The sequence below is a fragment of the Mandrillus leucophaeus genome, unplaced genomic scaffold (assembly GCF_000951045.1).
Source record: "Mandrillus leucophaeus isolate KB7577 unplaced genomic scaffold, Mleu.le_1.0 Scaffold95, whole genome shotgun sequence".
NCBI classification, from domain to species: domain Eukaryota; kingdom Metazoa; phylum Chordata; class Mammalia; order Primates; family Cercopithecidae; genus Mandrillus; species Mandrillus leucophaeus.
In genome coordinates, this window is record NW_012110363.1 from 4861180 (window position 1) to 4880409 (window position 19230).

General features: G+C 41.0%; 1 protein-coding gene across 2 annotated transcripts in view; it reads left to right on the plus strand.

Annotated features, from left to right (window-relative positions):
* The window catches only part of FNIP2 (folliculin interacting protein 2), a 137172-nt gene that overhangs the window by 67378 nt on the left and 50564 nt on the right, over window positions 1-19230 (plus strand). For both annotated transcript variants that reach the window (XM_011970522.1, XM_011970523.1), the window contains one exon: window positions 15711-15840. In XM_011970522.1, coding sequence (XP_011825912.1) covers window positions 15711-15840 — 130 coding nt within the window. The remainder of the gene's footprint in view (window positions 1-15710; window positions 15841-19230) is intronic.

Below are 19230 nucleotides of genomic sequence, written 5' to 3' on the forward strand. Positions count from 1 at the left end.
CCTACGAGTATCTACGAGTGATTGTGCAACATAAACTAGTTTTTTCTAACACTCGAATGTATATGAGACTAATGTTTATTAAGAAATTTCTTTCCAGAGTGAAGCTTCCTTGAGCCCATTGTACTAGTAATGTGCTTGCTTGACTATTGAGTATAGACTCACAGGAAGAGAAGAGTTTGTGGAAGTAAATCTGTCTTATGACAGTGGGAGGACCAGCCAGCTGACCTCCTCACCGTTTCTTCTGTTCTAAAGACACGCTGATCTAGATTTTATCAGGTACCCTTCTCTCCTTGCCAACAAGGTCTAAACCTTTCTGTTACTGCTTTTAGGATCTCTTGGTTTCGCCTTTTGTATGTGACCTCTTTTGAGTTTTGACTTGTGGTTCAGATCTGAGATTTTGTATTATGAGAGAAGGGTGATGAATGAGGGAACTGAAATTCAAGAACTCGGGGGTGTGTGGTGCTCTGCCTGATGAATACATACCATACAGGCCGCCCCTGCCTTCCATTGAGACTAGGAGCACCCTGCTGCCTTCTCCTGTGATACATGACACCTTCCACAAATGGGCCAGCCAGCCAGTGCTCAGACTGGATCCGGGCCTCACATGATGTTCTTCTTGGCCTTTCACTCATTTCTCTGTCCAGCTCCTCCCCTTAGACACTACTCCAAGGTCCTTGTGCTCCTGTGTAGTCTCAGAGCCTTTTACCCCACTCTGTGCAACTCTGCTCTCGTGTTACTAAATGAAATGTGATTTGTTGCTGAGTCCCCAGTTTGGTTTACATATGTCACATAATGTAAAGTATATAGCATTTTATTTATGGTTAAAATTGATGTGCTTTGGTGTTCATAATCTTTTCTGTGAAGTTGAGCTGGGAACCTTTGGTCAGAAACTCTCATTGATCAAGCCCAGCACAGTGACTCATACCTGTAATCCCAGCACTTTGGGAGGCCAAAACGAGCAGATCACTTGAGGTCAGGAGTTCGAGATCAGCCTGACCAACATGGCGAAACCCCATCTCTACTAAAAATACAAAAAAAAAAAAAAAATAAGCCAGGCATGGTGGTGCGTACCTGTAGTCCCAGCTACTCAGGTGGCTGAGGCATGAGAATCACTTGTACCTGGGAGGTGGAGGTTGCACTGAGTCAAGATTGCGCCACTGCACTCCAGGCTGGATGACAGAGACTCCGTCTCAAAAAGAAAGAAACAAAAGAAAGAAGAAAAGAAAAGAAAGACTCATTGATCAGACCTGTATCATTTTAACTTACAGCCCCTTTTGTACGACATAAAATCTGAGAAGGTGAAGGGCAACTTATGAAGCGCTAAGTAAACTGGTTTGGTTCTCTTTCTGTTTAATGGTGCTGAAGACAACTCCTCCTGCCTTTGTGGGACACTGTCAGATAACTGAGTTCCATCAGTTACTCAAGGACAATAAGCATGTGTTACAGAGCTTAGTGTCCCAAAGCTCGACTCCCTGCCTTTGTAACCACCCGCGACCCAGCGCCCGACAGGACTGGCAGTAAGGCTTCGTTATGGTTGACTTTCCTGGCAAGAAGATGTGGGCCTCACCAGAAGTCGCAGAGCTGGCAGCACCGCCCTAGGACCAAGATCACGCTTAGTCAAGATGGCCGTCTTAGTGGGTGACAGAATTTAACATGTTTGCCTCTGTGTGGTGGGAGCTCTCTAGCTCTCCGTGAAAGAAGGACGAGCAACGTTCTACTGGGGCCCGTTCTGAACACTGACATCACAGTTTCTGTACAGCTGTAACCTTATTTATTTGTGTATGCCCCTTTTTGTTGTGGAAAAAAGATTCAGGGAATTTGAGGGACCTAATAACAAAAACATGATTAGGAAGAAGTTTGGATTTGCCTCGGTAAACTCGGTTTATAATGTAGTTCATATAAATGGTTCACGTCGTACAGATTGACATCTTACTTGTTTTGTGTTCAGATTCTAAATTGCTCCTGAAACCACTTCTCCTTGCTCTTTGAGAAACAGAAAAGTTGGGAAGCCAAGTTCAAATTAAAGTAGAAAGTCAGATGAAAGTAAAGATTCAGCCAGGTCGGAATGCTTTTTTGCAGTCCATGAGAGGAACTTGGGACTGACCAGATTGAAAAGAATGGATGATAGACATTGATACCAATGTGAATGTTGAAAGCTGGAGAAGGCTGGCTTTCTTTGGCACTTTGACTTCTATTCTGGGCAGTCTTTACTTCCAATCTCCGGTTCTCCTGTTGGGAGGAAGGGAGCACAGATGGTGGAGAGGGCTGCAAATGGCCCTGAGTGGCATTTTGCTCTCCCTGCTATCCTGGTAGATGTGTTTACCTTCAGATATCACACCTGGGAGCGGTTCTGAAGTCATGGAGTCCACGTCAAGACTAGTGTGAGCTTCACACCTGTGGTGGCATTTAACACTCTGTTAATGTAAAAACTGTAGTTTGTCCTCTAAGATTTTGTCTCCTTATACCCATCTAAAATTGTGTAGGGATAAAGACCCAAGTTCTGAAACAGCAGGAGCTCCAAGTGTGAGAGTTAAGTTAGCAGTAGAAGATGTAGAGAAATTGAAGACATAAAGATGTTATTGATTCTCTTTTAGGCCTGCCTTTTCTTTCTTTTTTTTTTTTTTTCTGGCTCTGTTGCCCAGGCTAGAGTGCAATGGCACAATCTTGACTCACTGTAACCTCCGCCTCACAGGCTTAAGCCATCCTCCCACCTCAGCCTCACAAGTAGCTAGGACTACAGGTACATAGCACCACACCTAGCTAATTTTTGCATTTTTGGTAGAGATGGAGTTTCGCCATGTTGTTCGGGCTGGTCTGGAATTCCTGAGCTCAAGCAATCCACCCACCTTGGCCTCCCAAAGTGCTGAGATTATAGGTGTGAGCCACCATGCCTAGCCTAGGCCTGCAATTTTTAACTTCCTGTCTAAATAGTTGATAAAAGGGGAAATTTTTAAAAATAGTTTTATTTTCTAGAACAATTTTAGACTTACAGAAAAATTGAGAAGGTAGTACAAGAGTTCCCATATAACCTGCACTCTGTTCACCCTATTATTAACATCTTATGTTGGTATGGTATATTTGTTACAATTAATGAACCAATACTGATACATTACTATTAGCTAAAGTCCACAGGCTTTTTTGTGGTTTTTTTTTTTTCCTTAGTTTTTCATCTAATGGCCTTTTCTGGTTCTGGGACATGACGCTTAGTTGTCATGTTCTTCAGGCTTCTCTTAGCTGTGGTGGTTTCTCAGATTTTCTTTGTTTTGGGTAATCTTGAGGAGTACTGGTTAGGTATTTTGTGGATTGCCCCATTATTAGAATCTGTTTAATGTTTTTCTCATGATTACACTGAGGTTATGGGTTTGGGGAAGGAAGATCACAAAAGTAAAGTGCCATTTTCATCACATCCTATAAGGGTATATACTACCAACATGATTTATGACTATTAATATTGGCCTTGATTACCTGGCTGAGGTAGTGTTTGTCAGTTTCTCCACCGTAAAGTTACTCTTTATTTCCTCCTGTCCAGGCTGTGTACTTTGGAAAGAAGTCACTATGCTTACCGCATACCTACGGGGTAGGGAATTATGCTGCCCCTCCTTGAGGACGGAGTAGCTCCATAAATTATTTGGACTTCTCCTGCTGGAGATAGGTCTCTTCTCCCATTTTTATTTGTTTAGTCATTATACTACTATGAACTCAAATATATTAATTTTTCACTTCTGACAAAAACCCAGTACTACTTCATTTCTTTTATTGTTTTGTTTTGAGACGGTCTTTCTTGCCCCTAGGCTACAGTGCTCTGGTGTGATCATAGCTCACTGTATCACTGCAGCCTCAAACTCCTGAGCACAAAGGATCCTCCCTCCTCAGCCCCCTGAGGAGCTGGGACTACAGTCATGCACCACCACACCCAGTATTTTTTTTTTTTTTTCTTTTATGTAGAAACAAGGCCCCACTATGTTGCCCAGGCTGGTCTCAAACTCCTGGGCTCAAGCGATTTTCCCACCTCAGTCTCCCAAAGTATTGGGGTTACAGGCTTGAGCAACAGCACCCCACCACTTCATTTCTTTTGTTGCTCAAATCATTTGAGTTTTGACCATTGGGAACTCTCTCAGTAGGCTTCCATGCTCCTTTAACATACCTCTGTCTGTGAGGGGTTGGGGTATTTTGAACACTTCCTTACTTTCCGCACGACACGATGCTCCAGAGTCATCTTGTGTATTTCCTACCCCCATCCTAGAATCAGCCATTTCTCCACTCAGAGAATGTCTTTGGAAAAAGCAGCGCAAGCTGGGGCAGGTATGGAGGGAAATGCATCCTCATTGTATTCTCTTTTGGATATTTTGAATATGTCTTCTTTACATATACAGATCCAAAAGATAGCTTTTTAAGGGGTTATTCTAGTGGTTCCCATTAGAAATTTTTAAGTAGGGTCTTGGGAGAGAAGAAGTTGGGTTTCAGCCATCCTAGGAGGTTGCATTGGCAGGGTTCAGTGATTAATGGGACACAGGTTATGGAGGAGAAAGGAAGAATCAAGGATGCCTCTCCAGTTTCTAACCTGAGAAAGCAAGTGGAGGTGGGCATTACCCAGTACAGGGAAAGCAGGAGGCCAGGTCAGGGAGACAGATATTAAGATACTTTTTAGCTACAGAGATTGGGATACATTTTTACCTAGAAATGTCTACATGTTCTCCAGTTGTGCATAGTCAGCTGTAATTTAGAAATAGGAAAATGGTTCTAGTGAGATGGGTCGGGGCAGAAGCTAAAATTTGTTTTTTTTGTTGTTTTTTTTTTTTTGTTCTGTTTTGTTTTATTTTGAGACAGGGTCCTGCTTTGTCGCCCAGGCTGGAGTGTAGTGGCGCAATCTCAGCTCACTGCAAACTCCGCCTCCCAGGTTCAAGTGATTTTCTCCTGCCTCAGCCTCCCAAGTAGCTGAAATCACAGGCGCACACCACCACACCTGGCTGATTTTTGTATTTTCAGTAGAAATGGGGTTTTGCCATGTTGGCCGGGCTAGTCGCAAACTCCTGACCTCAGGTGATCCACCCACCTCAGCCTCCCAAAGTGCTGGGATTACAGGCGTGAGCCACCATGCCCAGCCAGAAGCTGAAATTTGGAAGTCTTGAGTACATGAGTAGAGTAAGGTTCAGAGGGCTGGGATTGAGACCAGTGTCATCGAGCCTTGTCTACTGACTTGAATTCAGCTTTAGACTCTTCCTCGTCAAGGTGTTCACATCATTGACAAGAAAAATACTTTTTCCGTTCTGTCTGCAACTACATTTCCTCTGTTCTTAAAGGTGGTAAAATAAACAAAGTCAGTATAAGGAGAACTTATAATATGTACTTTTAAACATTTTTATTTAAGTGCTTTGAAATGAACTTTCAGGGTAAGAATACATTATCATAGTGTTCGTATAAGACATGTTTTTGGTCACTCTGTGCAGATACAGGATGTACAAACACCCAAAATTTGGTTTAGATGTCAAGATTGATGACTCTACATGCACACACCAAGAGGATATGAAAAGGCTTATTACATAATGAGGCTCTTCTGGGGAGAGAACAGGGTGGGCTTCTCGAGCTGGTTGGAGAATGTCTTGAGAGAATGGGACAGGAGATTAGACTGGGGCTTTTATGGTGGTTGCGGGGTAAGGCTAGGGTGAGGGTTCCTGCATATGGTTTGAAATTCTCGCTGGCACCAAAGGAGTGAGCATCTGGGCTTTCTCATCAGTTTGCCCAGGTGTGGAGCAGCAAGGGAAGAGGGAGAGGAGGGTAAAGCTTAAAAGCTATCAGGAGTTGAACATCAAGAAATAAAGTCAGGTTCTTTATTACAGTATGGGACCATTGAATAATGAAGGATGGCATCCCATTTGTACTTGACCCCTTCACTGACTGAACTGATAGAGTGCTTTGTAGCGAGGAGAAGAGCAAAGGAGGGTACTGTTTTTGTTTATTCTTTGTGTCAGGGAAAAGGCTGTGACACCCATTGACCTTGCACAATTCCATATAGGCAAAGGCTTAAGCTGCATCTTATCTGAGCCCTGGCAGTACAACTTGATCCCCCTGGAACACTTCCCTACCTTCCCTGGGAGGCTGTCATGATAGTTTCTCATCCACTCCAGAGTTCTGATGAGGTATGGGACTTTCTGCCCTGCCTGCCTCAGACTAGAGCTGCGGTATATAAAAGCATATAGCTGCAGTCTAGAACTGACTCCCCAGCAACAGGATATCCTACAACTTGCCTTGTAGGCATCTGGCCCGTCTTGTGTTGGTGTTGTCCTTTTTGGTGTGTGGGGCAAAGATCACCTTTGGCTTATTCTTCTTTTCACTGTCTATGTAAGTAATTAACTCTCCAAATCTAAAAATGCCTGATTGTATCTTAACCATCGAATCTTGGCCTTGGCCTTAGCCTTGCTTTGCCTTGTCTTCATATATGTGAGCTTGATAATCTGTAGTGTGGCTCAGTTTCTTCTTTCTTTATACTTCTCCTATTTCAGACATTTGGTATTTTCCTGGCATGGATATTTATCTTTTTCATTTCCACAAACTTATTTGGTCTTTTGCTTTAGCTTTTTCCTTTCTAAATTTGCATTCTTACATACCTATTTAAGAAAAATTAGAAAGTAATGTAGGTAGCAATAAAAACTGTAAGGGATAAAGGAATAAATCTAAGAAAAAATATGTGATACTGCTATGGAGAAACTGTAAAAACTTATATTAAAAAAAAGACCTAAATAAATGGAGCAATACATCAAATTCTGCAAACTATAAATTTAGTGTAACTTGAATTAAAATCCTTTGTGAAGCCAGACTAAATAACTTACTTAAATGGAATAATAAAGGACCACATTTTTATGCCCTCCATAAGTCTTTTGTAGACACCTTTCTTAGAGCCCAAACTATGGATAAAAGACGGAGGACATTAGAATAATTTGACATATAAATGCAGAGAGTGAGTTGGTTACCAAGGTGGCTAGCATTTATGCCTTAGATAAATTAAAATTTAAGGTGTTTTACCATACAACATATCCATGTAACAAAACTGCACTTGGACCCCTTATAAATTTTTTTAAACCACAGTATAAATTTTTTTAAATTATACACATTTTTTAAAAAGGAAAAAATTTAAGATGTTTTGAAATCAAGGTAGTAAGAACATTGGCTTTTTATTAAAGGGCCTTTATAGAAATTTTATTAAAACTTTAAAGTACCTGTTTGGCTTCTGAGGACCCCTTAAAGTCCTAAAGTCATTTTGTGATTTGGGAACTAAAATGTAATGCTTATAATTTGATTTTCCTATTAAATTAATGTTTTTGGTTTATTTTAAATGAAATTTTCCTGCTAGACAATAATTACAGCTCTATTCATTTACCTTTTAAATGCTCCTATGTTTGTGTGTTGAGAAATACATTGCTAAACTTTGAGGAACCTTATATTTTTTCCAGTGTTTCAAGCTAAAACTTGAAGATAAGTAGTGTCATATTACAATAAATGGAGATCATTATTATGTTGTGGGTGTAATGCCCCCTGTGTCAAACAGATATAAAAAGTGCCCAGCTTCAGAGCCATACTATCACTTACACTATCCAAAAAATTATTTTTAGTGAAGGCAGGGGAAAAAAGAAAATCTAAATGCCGTATATACTGTGTTGGCCACAGGAAACTTTTAACAAATTCAGTATTTGAATTCTGTCCAGAAATATGTTTCTCTAATGCTTCATTTCTGTCACACTTGATTGAGATGGATATCACTGTCATCCTTCACATATTGTTTGCTCATTCTTCAACCAGCAGTATTTTTTGAGCATCTCATGTGGCAGACGCTTTTTCTAGGATATGAGAATAGATCAGTGATCAAATGGATATTATCCCTGATCTCACAGATTTTATATTCAATAAAGAAGACACAGATAATAGACAATAAAATGTAGGCAACCACTTACCATTGAGGAAAATAAAACTTATGGAAGGCCTCTCTGAGAAGAGAAAATTTCACCTGAGAGTTGAATGGCAGTAGGAACCAACTATGTGAAGATCACAGCAAAGAGCATCTCAGGTATGGGAAGGGATTAGGGCTAGTGCAAAGATGTATCGTGGGGAAGGGAGAGTGGTGCAGAATGAGTCTGGAGAGGAAACAGGGGTCTGATCCCACTGATACAGTTTTTATTTTGATGGGATTGTTTCCACATGTATTTGAGTGGCTGCTGAAGATAGAGAAGAGTTAGGAGTTATCTGTAGCATCCTTTCCCTAGATGTCTCCTTGCAAATGAAAATGCTTGGCAGGGCGTAGATCTGTTCCAGGGTCCTGCCCTGATCATTTGCTATAGCTGTGTTTCCTGGACAAAGTCTGAGGGTGCTGCCTGTTTGGAACTATGATCACATTTTCCAGCAGAATAAAGAAGCCAACTTCAAAACTTTTTCCTTTAAAGAAACTGGAGCTGCTTCTGAGTGCTTGACTTTTGCACTTTCTTTCTCGACTTAACACATTCTGTCGTTATGTTGTGAAATCCTTGAAGACTTTTGTTTGTTCTTCTCCCGCAGAGTGTGAGCTCCAGGAGGGCAGAAACCTACCCAATCTGTCATATCAACAGATCTGTTCCCAGCAGCTCATATAGTACCTGGCATATAGTAGATGATCAATGAATATTTGACTGAAGGGGGAAAAATAAATCCATCCATATATTTAAATAGGAGCGTGCATGGATTTTTTTTGTAATTATTGATATTATCTGGTTCTTTTCATATAGAATATCTGGGATGTTCTCCCTTTGAGCCTTTTCCATGGCTGGCTTTTGTTGTTGGTATTTAAGTCTCAGTTGAGATGACCCGCTTTCATAAAGGTGTTCTTGACCACTGATTACAGATTTTACCTCTACCACCCCCGTAAACCTTTGTCCTAGTTACTTAAAGAAAATCATGGTAACTTATTTTTATAGTAATTACCACTGTCTGAAATAATCGTATTTATTCCATGAGTGTTAAGTTTCTTAAGGGCAACTACTCTGCCTATGTCCCTTCAGTTTCCATCCTAGAGCTAGGTCCCTAGCATGGTGCAGGCGCTTAGGAAGTGTTCAGTAAATATTCATTGAGTGAACGGATTTGATTTAAGAGTTTCAGGGCCTTATTTGGTCAAATCTAAATTCTTTTGTCAAATAATCACTACAGTGTTTTCTAATAAACTGTCACAAGTAGCAAAATTTTTTTCAGAGAAAGTTAAACATTAATCTTGAACTTGATTGGCACATGCCAGGAACAGCAGCAATCAGCATTTTAAAATATTTAGATTGATTCTCTTTTCTCATTGTTAATCTCTGCAGGAATAAATGGATGCTAGTTGAAGATACCTCCTTAGATAGGAGGGTGGGGACAAAAGCACAGTTGTGTTTAAGCTGGGAGTTAACCAGATATAAAATGTTAACAGTAATCTGGTGATGGAACTAGGGTTAATTTTAATTTTCTTCTTAATGCACAAAACTGCCAAAATCTTTGCAACCTATATGCATTAACTTTTTTCTAATTATAAAAGTATTGTAAAAGAAAAGCTAAAAATATTAAGGAACCATTTAGATATAGCACTTTTAAAACTGAAACCGAGCCTGTGAATAATTTAACTAAGAGTCTTGCATTTGATAACTGAGGCACCAATTGGAGAATTTCTTTATCCAGTACACAGAGTTAACTGGGGGCACAGCTAGCACTGAACTCATGCAGAATTTCTTTTCATTATCATGTAGATGCTAGGCTCTATTCCAAAGGTAGTGAATCAACTGGGGGAGAGCCCATGTTGCTGTCTTGTCTTTTTTTTTAGAGATGAGGTCTCACTGTGTTATTTAGGCTGGACTCAAGCTCCTAGGCTCAAGCGATCCTCTGGGCTTGAGCTATCCTCCTGCCTCAGGCCCCCAAGTTACTGGACACACATGCTTGCACCACCACCTTCGTGAAGCTTTCTTTTTAAACAAGCTCCCCAGGTGACTCAGATGTGTACTAGCACTCTAGTATTGCATGCATTTCATCAGAAGGCACTGCCATTCAGACAGTGAGGCAGGCCAACTTTCAGATACACTAATGTTGACTGAATCCACCCTCGTGAAAATAGCAGTTGTTTTCAGGTTAAGGTTAGTCCTCTTGCATTTGAAAGTTGTACTGAATTGTTATCTAGAGTCTATGATTAACAATGAGGTGCCACAGCACTTTTACATAAAAATCTTAAAATACTTTTGATGAGGAAACGCTGGATAACACTAAGCCAACACTTTAATATAAACTGTCTGATTTGCATGCCATAAAAAGTGTCATTCAGCAGGAAAAAAGGAATGTTCTCTTTGATTTTTTTGCCTTCCCTTGTTATGTCTCTATTACAAGTTCTAAGTTCTTCTCATAATTAACTAATCAGAACTAATAATCTTGTAGTACTCCAAGTTGTCTTACTTGGCCCACGTTTTCTAAGAATGATTAGAAGAAGTAAAAAGCTAACATTTATCGTGTGGGTGACTGGGTTAAGTGTTGTACATGTATCCATTTGTTTAATCTTCACAGGAAGCTTATGAAATAGCTGTTTTTTCAAATTTTTCTTTGGTCTGCAACTCATGCTAATGCATTTTACATCATGATCTAGTAAGAAATATCTTTATATATTACAGAGAAGTTTCATGGATTAATATTAACAGTGCAATATACTCTGTTTTCTTTTTGTTTTTTTTAAATGTTGGTTTTGATCCACTAAACAATTCAGAATCCACTAGCAGATAGCAGCTTTTATGAAGAATACTGAGGTGTGGTACTTTATTGTCCCCGTTTTACAGATGACAAAGCTGACAGGTTAAGTCAACTGCTGTCCAAGTGTCACCGCTGCTAGACACAGAAGCAGGATTTGAACTAGGAGCCTGGACTCTTATTCAGTTTGTAAACTGAATTATATAATACAGATAATTTCCAGAATAAATTGGACCTCAGGGTCTTCTCTGTCTAGTGTTGTAGGGGCAGAAAGGGTGTGATACCTTTTCTCACCCCTCATAAGGGTCATAGCTGACACTCCTGTAACAAAATACAGGTTAACAAGAGAAAAACATAACAAATGATTTAATTAAAATTTTAGGTGAAGAGGAAGCAGAGCCAGATGGCTGAATGGAAGCCTCCATCGATCATCCGCCCTGCAGGAACCCCAAATGTGAAAACTATTCACACAAAAAAAGCACTTTCATAAAAACCAAAAATCAGCTGAGCGATCACCGTACCTGGTTTTAACTTCATAGAGGATGGGAGGGTAGGTGAGACAGTCTTGAATTGCCAGCGCCACCCCTCCCCAATCCCCTGACCGTGTGGTGCAGAAAGGGAATCTGTGCGCTTGGGGAGAAACTTTGCATTGGAATGCAGTGCTGCCAACACCAGGCAGAGCTCAGCTGGCGCCCACAGAGCACTTACTCCAGCCCTAGCCAGAAGGAAACGCCCATCCCAGCAGCTGGAACTTGAGTTTTGGAACGCCTTGCCACCACGGGCTAAAGTGCTCTGGGGTCCTAAATGAATAAACTTGAAAGGCTGTCTAGACCACAAGGACTGCAACTCCTGGGCCAGTCGGATGCTGTGCTGGGCTCAGAGCCAGTGGACTTAGGGTGCACACAGCTTAGTGATACAGCAGCCACAACAGCTAAGGGAGTGCTTGTGCCGCCAAACTTCCAACCCCAGGCAATGTAGTTCGTAGCTCCAGGAGAGACTCCTTTCTTTCACTTGATGAGAAGAGAGGGAACAGTAAAGAGGACTTTGTCTTGCAACTTGGATACCAGCTCAGACACAGTAGGATAGAGCACTGGGCAATGTCATGAGGTGCCTATTCTAAGCCCTAGCTCCCGGACATTTTCAGACACAGCCTGGGCCACAAACGAACCCACTGCCTTGAAGGGAAGGACCCAGTCCTGGCAGGATTCATCACCTGCTGACTTAAGGCCCTGGGTGAGACTATGAAGAGAGGCCCCTTATGCTTGAGAAAAGCAGAGGGAAGAATAAAGAGGACTTTGTCTTGCACCAAGGTACCAGCTTGGGCACAGTGGTGCAGAACACCAAGCAGGCGCTTAGGGTCCTCAATTCCAGACGCTGGCTCTTTGACAGCATCTGTGGACCTGCCCTGGGCCAGAGGGGAGCCCACTGCCCTAAGGGTGAGTCCTAGGCATGGCAACATGCACCATAAGCTGACTGAAGAGCCTTTGGGCGTTAATTGAACATCAGCTATAGGCTGGCAATACCCACTGTGGGCCTGTGGTGGTGGTAGACATGGAGAGAGACTCCTCTGCCTGGGGACAGGGGAGGGAAGAGTTGGAATGACTTTGTCTTGTGGCTTGGATGCCAGCCCAGCTGCAGCAGAACAGAGCACCAGGTAGATTCCTAAGGTTTCTGACTCCAGGCATTGGCTCACAGACAGCATCTCTGGACCCACCAGGGAGAACTTGCCACCTTTGAGGGAAGGACACAAGCCTGGCTGGCTTCACCATCTGCTGATTTTAGTGCCCTAGGTCCTTAAGCAAACATAGGCGATAACCAGGTAGTAGTGGCAGCAGGCCTTGGGCAACACCCAGTGCTATGCTGGCTTCAGGTCTGACCCAGTGCAGTCTCAATGGTGATTGTCACAGGGATGTTTGTGTCATCCCTCCTCCAGGTCTAGGCAGCTCAGCAGAGAGACAGACTCCATTTGTTTGGGAGAAAGTAAGGGAAGAGAACAAGAGTCTTTGCCTGGTAATCCAGAGAATTCTTCTAGATCTTAGATCAGCCAAGGGGAGCACAGTGTCAGTTGGCTTGGGGTACCCCCTAATGCAGATACAGCTGCAGTGACCAAAAACTTAGATCACAATACCCAAGTCCCTTCAAACACTTGGAAAGCCTGCCCAAGAAGGTTGGGTACAGACAAGCCCAGATTGTGAAGACGACAATCAATATCTAACTCTTCAATGCCCAGACACTTGCTGACATCCACAAGCATAAAGACCATCCAGGATCACGTTACCTCACCAAATGGACTAAATACGGCACCAGGGGCCAGTCCTGGAGAGACAGAGATATGTGACCTTTCAGACAGAGAATTCAAAATAGTTGTGTTGAGGAAACTCAAAATTCAAGAGAACACAGAAGGAATTCAGAATCCTATCAGATATATTTAATGAAGAAATTGCAATAATTAAAAAGAATCAAGCAGAAAATCTGGAGTTGAAAAATGCAGTTGTCATACTGAAGAATACATCAAAATTTTATATGGTTTGGGAGCCTTCAGAGATACCCAAAGACCCAAGGGAAAACTGTCCCTTTTTATGCTTAGATTTGGTGAAGAGTGGGTAGCCAGGTAGAATTGTGATTGGACAAAGAGAGGTTGATCTTACAGTCACAGACCAAAGGGGAAAACTCACCTAGCAAGGGCCCATCCAGATTCTTCTTGATCTCTCTGTGTGGCATTTCTTCCTGTCAGGTATAGGACTGGACCCCTTCTGGAATTAAGGGTCTTACAATCTACTTTCAGATAAAGTAGGTGTAAGAATTTCTTTATAGCCAGCTCTTACACAGAAAGGCAGGGGAATGTTAGAGTAATATTTCTAGGTTTCATGGCTGGCTTTGGGGGAAAGGGGATCTAGTTTCTATGACTTGCCTTAATGCAGAGAGGAATTTTAGTTTCTGTGATTTGCCTTGCAGGGAGGAGCGGGAGCAGGAGAAAGAAGGGCAGGAGAAGGTCTGAGACAGACTTGACTTCTGAGGCCTTCCAGTGTCCTTTGGTCCAAAGTGCTCAGGATGCCAGGGCACCATATGTTGGGGTACCATTTTCTAAGCCCTAATACTGTGACAGGAGAAAAGTATTTATCCATCAAGTACCCCTGTCAACCTTGTCTTCTGCCTACCAGAAGTTGATTTGCTCAGCATAAGGCAAGGAGAGAGGCAGGACCCTAGAGATATGGGAGGGGGCTTCTGGATTCTGTAGGGGACTTTGGGAACTAGGGGGCAGGACAGAAGTGTCTATTTGGGATGTTTTATTAAGTAATTTTGTGTAACTCCAAGGAAAAGCTCTCTTCTAACTCCCTTCAAAATTCTCAGTAAAATTACCTGTTCAGTGATACTTGAAATGTGGATTTGGTTTTGGGGATTTAAGTCTGGTCTCAAGATGGCAACCAGGTCAGCTTACTGGGGCCAGCCACATGTAACAGTTTGGTTTAAAAAAAAAAAAAAGCCATTCGTTCAGGAAGCATTTGCTAATTGCCTACTGTGGTCAAGGCACTGTTATGGGTACAATGGATGCAAAGATGATTAAGACCTACCAAACAAATTTTCTGTGAATATCAGCTAGATAAAAGGAAAAGCATCTCATAGACCTCTGCTTTGGAAAGAAACTTGAGTCATCATGTTCGTTGATACTATTATAGACTTGTCCACCACTTATCCCAGTTGCCTAGCACACCTGGCATGTCCTATTAGTTGATAGCAAAGTAACTCCTGTAGTATATAAGAGCTCAGGTCGGGGAGTCAGGTTATTTACATTTGCCCACAAAAGTATAAATAAAAATGTAATAGTTTGTGTGGAGACACTGCTTTATCAAGTCATATTCATGAGCATAGTATACTGTGTTTACCAAAATCAGTTTCCTTTACCCTGTGATTTGTTTCAGAAAATGTTGACTGGCCATCTGTAGCACCCTATTTTATTTTCCACTGGACTGAGTGACATTTCAATGTCTAATTCCTTTGCCCTAGGGAAGTAAAAGCAGAACAAGTCTGTTTTCTTCCATTCTTTCAAATCAGTAGATGTTCATCAAGCAGCTTCACTTGAAAGAAACCCTTTGCCTACCTGAGAAGGACTAGTCCCTCCTCCCTGCTGGTTAGAAAAGTCTGGGCTGGCACTGTCAGCTCATACTTCCTGAGACGCAGGTGTAGGCATCTAATATGTAGCAGGAGGAAGCAGAGAAAGGCTCAGAAGCAAATAAGTAGTTCAAGCAGAGAGCATATTGGAGAGTAGAGGTTTCTTTTTCACAGACAACAGAGTAGCAGTGGGGGCTGGAGGGAAGGAGGCTAAGTATTGTATATGTGGAGATGAAGGTTGGAAGACATGATACTCGGTGGGGAAAAAACTTATTTACCTAAATTTTACCTCAAAGTCTAGAGTGAAGGAGTACTCAGGAAGAAATGTGTGTAAAGCAAGCATTGTGTATAGCATTAGATACCAGGTGGCAATATAGTTATGTCGTGTGGACCATTTTAGTAGAAATCTGCAATCTACACTCTGAGTAATGATTATTTTGCATTTGTAATATGGGCCTGCTAATTTATGCACTTGCTACATCTGTAACACTCTTATTTCCTTTAATTTGTTTTCCTTTTTAAAGGATGTTTTCTTTGCTGTTCAGAAATCTTAGCAAGAGAGAAATTATAGTCTTCCCCCTGCTGGATATGACTGGTAGAACCTGAAATTTTAGATTACTTGGCATAGATATTTTTTTCCAATTTTTGGATTGTATTAAAATACACATAACATAAAATTTACCATCTCAACCATTTTATTAGGTTGGTGCAAAGGTAATTGCAGGTTTTGTCATTTTTTAATGGCAAAGTATACAGCTTAGTGATATTAAATACATAATAAATGTAGAGTTAAATGATGTTAAATACATTCATAATGTTGTGCATTATGTAGCTATATAAGGACTAATTGACCTCAACTTTTAAATTCTAAATTCTTCCTACAGCCTCACTAAGCAGTCTTTTGATCACACCTTTCCCATCTCCAAGTTCCTCTACATCTTCTTCCAGCAGTTACCAGCGTCGCTGGCTTCGAAGTCAGACAACAAGTTTGGAAAATGGCATCATTCCAAGGAGGTGAGTTGCAAGTTTCCTCTTGCTGAGAAAAGTGCTAGTGTAGGCAGCTTGATGAAACTGGCAGGGCAACTGTTCGTGCCTATTGTCAGTGGAAAAAGAACCAAAACTTTTTTATTAGCTTCAGCTTAGCCTGAAAGTTTACAAATTGGAAGTTCTAAAGGAAAGAATAAATAAAAGCTGAAATTTAAAAATCTTCTTCTTTGGAAGACACTGGGAAGTATCTGAGTAGTTGTATCATGTTGAGCTAGATTGGGTGTTCTTTTAAAATGGTGTGCTCTCTTTAAAGTGGGTCCCTTCCAGATGTAGCTTATAAAAGTAATGAAGGGTGGATCAATCTCTTCCTTGGCTACAGTGATACCAGTTTTGTATTCAAAAATATATGAAGTCAAGGGTTTGTGATACGTAAATTCTTAAACTAAACAGATATGAACATGATTTTAAATAGAGATGGCATCTAGGTATTTTCTGTCTTCATTTCAGTTGGTTTTTGGATCTAAAGGTTAGTTGTGTGCAAAATGTACATTTGATGTTACATTCATAGCTTCCAACTTGTTCTTCCTACAATCCAAATACTTGAAGGGGAATTTTTATGTGTACCTATAAAAATTCACATGTCAATTAACTGATTTAGTAAATTGACTGGTACTCACCATACTTAGGGATCTGTGAAGGTATAAGATAGTTTAGCATGTGCCTGTACTTGAATAGTTTACGAGATGGTACACACATAAATAATGGTATAAAGATGTTACGTGGTAAATATCATAGGAAGACATAAAGTGCTGTGAGACTCAGGATGGAGAAAATACAGTGATGCTCATGGGGGGAATTAGGGAGCCCTTCCTGGAAGAGATGGCACTGAAGAGACGAGCTGAGAAACTGAGGGGTCAGGGTGTGTGAGTAGCACACATCAGGTTGCTTGCCTCGCTTCTGTTCCTTTCACAATCCTAGGGAGCTAGCTGGAAAGAAAAAGTTATACCTTTGCCACCCATCAAGAAGCTACTTTTTGGTTGGTGGACTTTGAATGAAATGATTAAAAGCTTGGAATTCTGTGTGAACACAAGTCCTAGCCCTGTCACTCACTAGATGTATGATAGAATAAGTTAACCTGGATTCTGAGTGTTGCATCATCATCTGCAATATAATAACACTAGCACAGCTTCAGATTGTGGCTGGGAGGGTTAAATGAGATAAAGCAAGTCCAGTGTTTAGCCAAGACATAGGATATGGGCAATAAAATATGGCCAGTATGATTTATTTACTATTATTATTGCTATCATTGTCATTACCATTACTGCAACTCTCAGGAGATGGCACCGCCACCATCCTCACTGTCATTATGACAGCTTCTGTGATTGGAAGAGATGAGTCTTGGAAACCATCCTCTTTCAACATCTCTTTTCTGAAGATGTTTTTTTTTTATCCCTTCAGGCTTAAATCCAAAGTTGAAATAATGTTTCTCAACTCCTTCGAAATTCTTCAAAACTAATTTGAATTGAGATCTGGCATTGGGAACTAGTGAATCTCTAGTGAACTCTTATACCTAAAATAAGTATCTCACATTCAGAAAGGTTGTGAATACAGTCAAGGCTGGCTACCTAATTTATGGGACCAGTGCAAAATAAAAATGTGGTGCCTCTTACTCAAAAAACAAGAAAAGTGTTATTAAAGGGACTAAAAAGGAAAAAAGTTTTTCTTTAAGAATACTTTATGTGATATCTGGTGTTGTAAGCCTTTTCTGCAAATACATTTGTTTGGTCATCAAAGTTTATAGTTTTAGCAACTTGGCTTTCAATGGATATAATTGAAAGTGATAGTCACTCCTGGCAAATACAAGGTGGCAAATAATTTTTGATAATTTTGTACTTGGAGAAGGATCTTTCTGCTGATGCAGTGTTACATAGCTTTATGGACTATGACAACATTTGGATAAATTTTTGATAAACTTTCAAGATGTAAATTTTAGTACATCTGCATCAGATGATTCTTGTTAAACAGTTTTTTAAAAGATTTAATTCTTCACACAAATCCATTTTGAGTAAGTCTGAATTTAATTTTAGATGTAAATTTATACAAGCTTATTTTAATATTTCTTCTGACATTTCCTGTAACTTGTGGAGATCTTACAAGAAACTAAAAATGTTCTCATGAGTTATATATAATTCAAAATGCCTGTTTGTGCATTCTATCACTGTGTCCTCAATTACAAGGAAAAATTAATTTTAAGAAAGGCTTCCTCTTTAATAATTTGTTCATCTGAAGCTTCATATGAAAACAGGGTGGTTTTTTCCAGCATAACAATCTTTACATTCAATTTCTATTTCTATGCCTACGAATATTTACTTTGCAGTGTTGCAGCAGTTTTCAAAAACAGAGACTAAACTCTTTGCAGAATTGTAGTAACTCCCTGATATTCTTTATTGCAATGTCCCCATGTAGGCTTTTACTTTGTGATAATTTACTGTCCTGGGGCCCAGGTCAGAGAGTTAAATATCTGTGCAGACTCTATAGGGACAGGCTCCAGTGACTGATGGCAAGCTGGCCTTCCACCCTGGTTCCTGGAGCTACCAGAGTCCCTCCTCTCTCCGCTCCCCTGTCTCCCACAACCATGGCCTCTGCAGCTTCTGCTGTCACCATAGTCACAGCCATCAGTGTGGCTCCAAGACCCGGCCGTGCCACTTAGAGTCTTGTAACACCATGGCCTGCCCCAGGCTTATGGGTATGTGCCTGACTGCCGGGCCAGTTGCTCGGTGTCTGGGCTGCAAGCCCTGGGTTCTGAGTTCCCCATCAGAACCCAGACCCCATGCCCTCCCCATCATAAGGGTCATGGCTGACACTCCTATAACAAATACAGGTTAACAAGAGAGAAACATAACAATTTTATTCAGTCAGAGTTTCATATGACATGGAGCCTTCAGACATGAAGATTGAGGGACCCAAGGAGAACTGTATTTTTATGCTTAAGTTCAACAAAGAATGGACTGCCATGTAGAAATGTGATTGGAAAGAGATGATCTACTGGTAATAGACTTAAGCAGGAAAACCCAGCGGGGCCTGTCTTGTCGGAATTCTTTTTGACCTCTCTGTATAGCATTCCTTCCTCCCAGGTAGAGGGTAAGACCCCTCTGGAATGGAATGGTCTTATGATCTATTTTCAGACAAGGTAGGTCAGAGAAATTATTTGCGACCAGCACTTACAAAGGTGGGAGGAAGTTAGAATAGTATTTCTATAATAAATTTTACAGTTGGCTTTGGTGAAAAAAGAGGCTCATGTTTTTTTATTTACCTTGGGGAACAGGAATCTTAGTTTCTGTGCCTTTGGGGAGAAAGAGGAGTAGGAAAAGGAAGGGCAGGATAAGGTCAGAAAAGCAAGGTCTTGCTTCTGAGCCC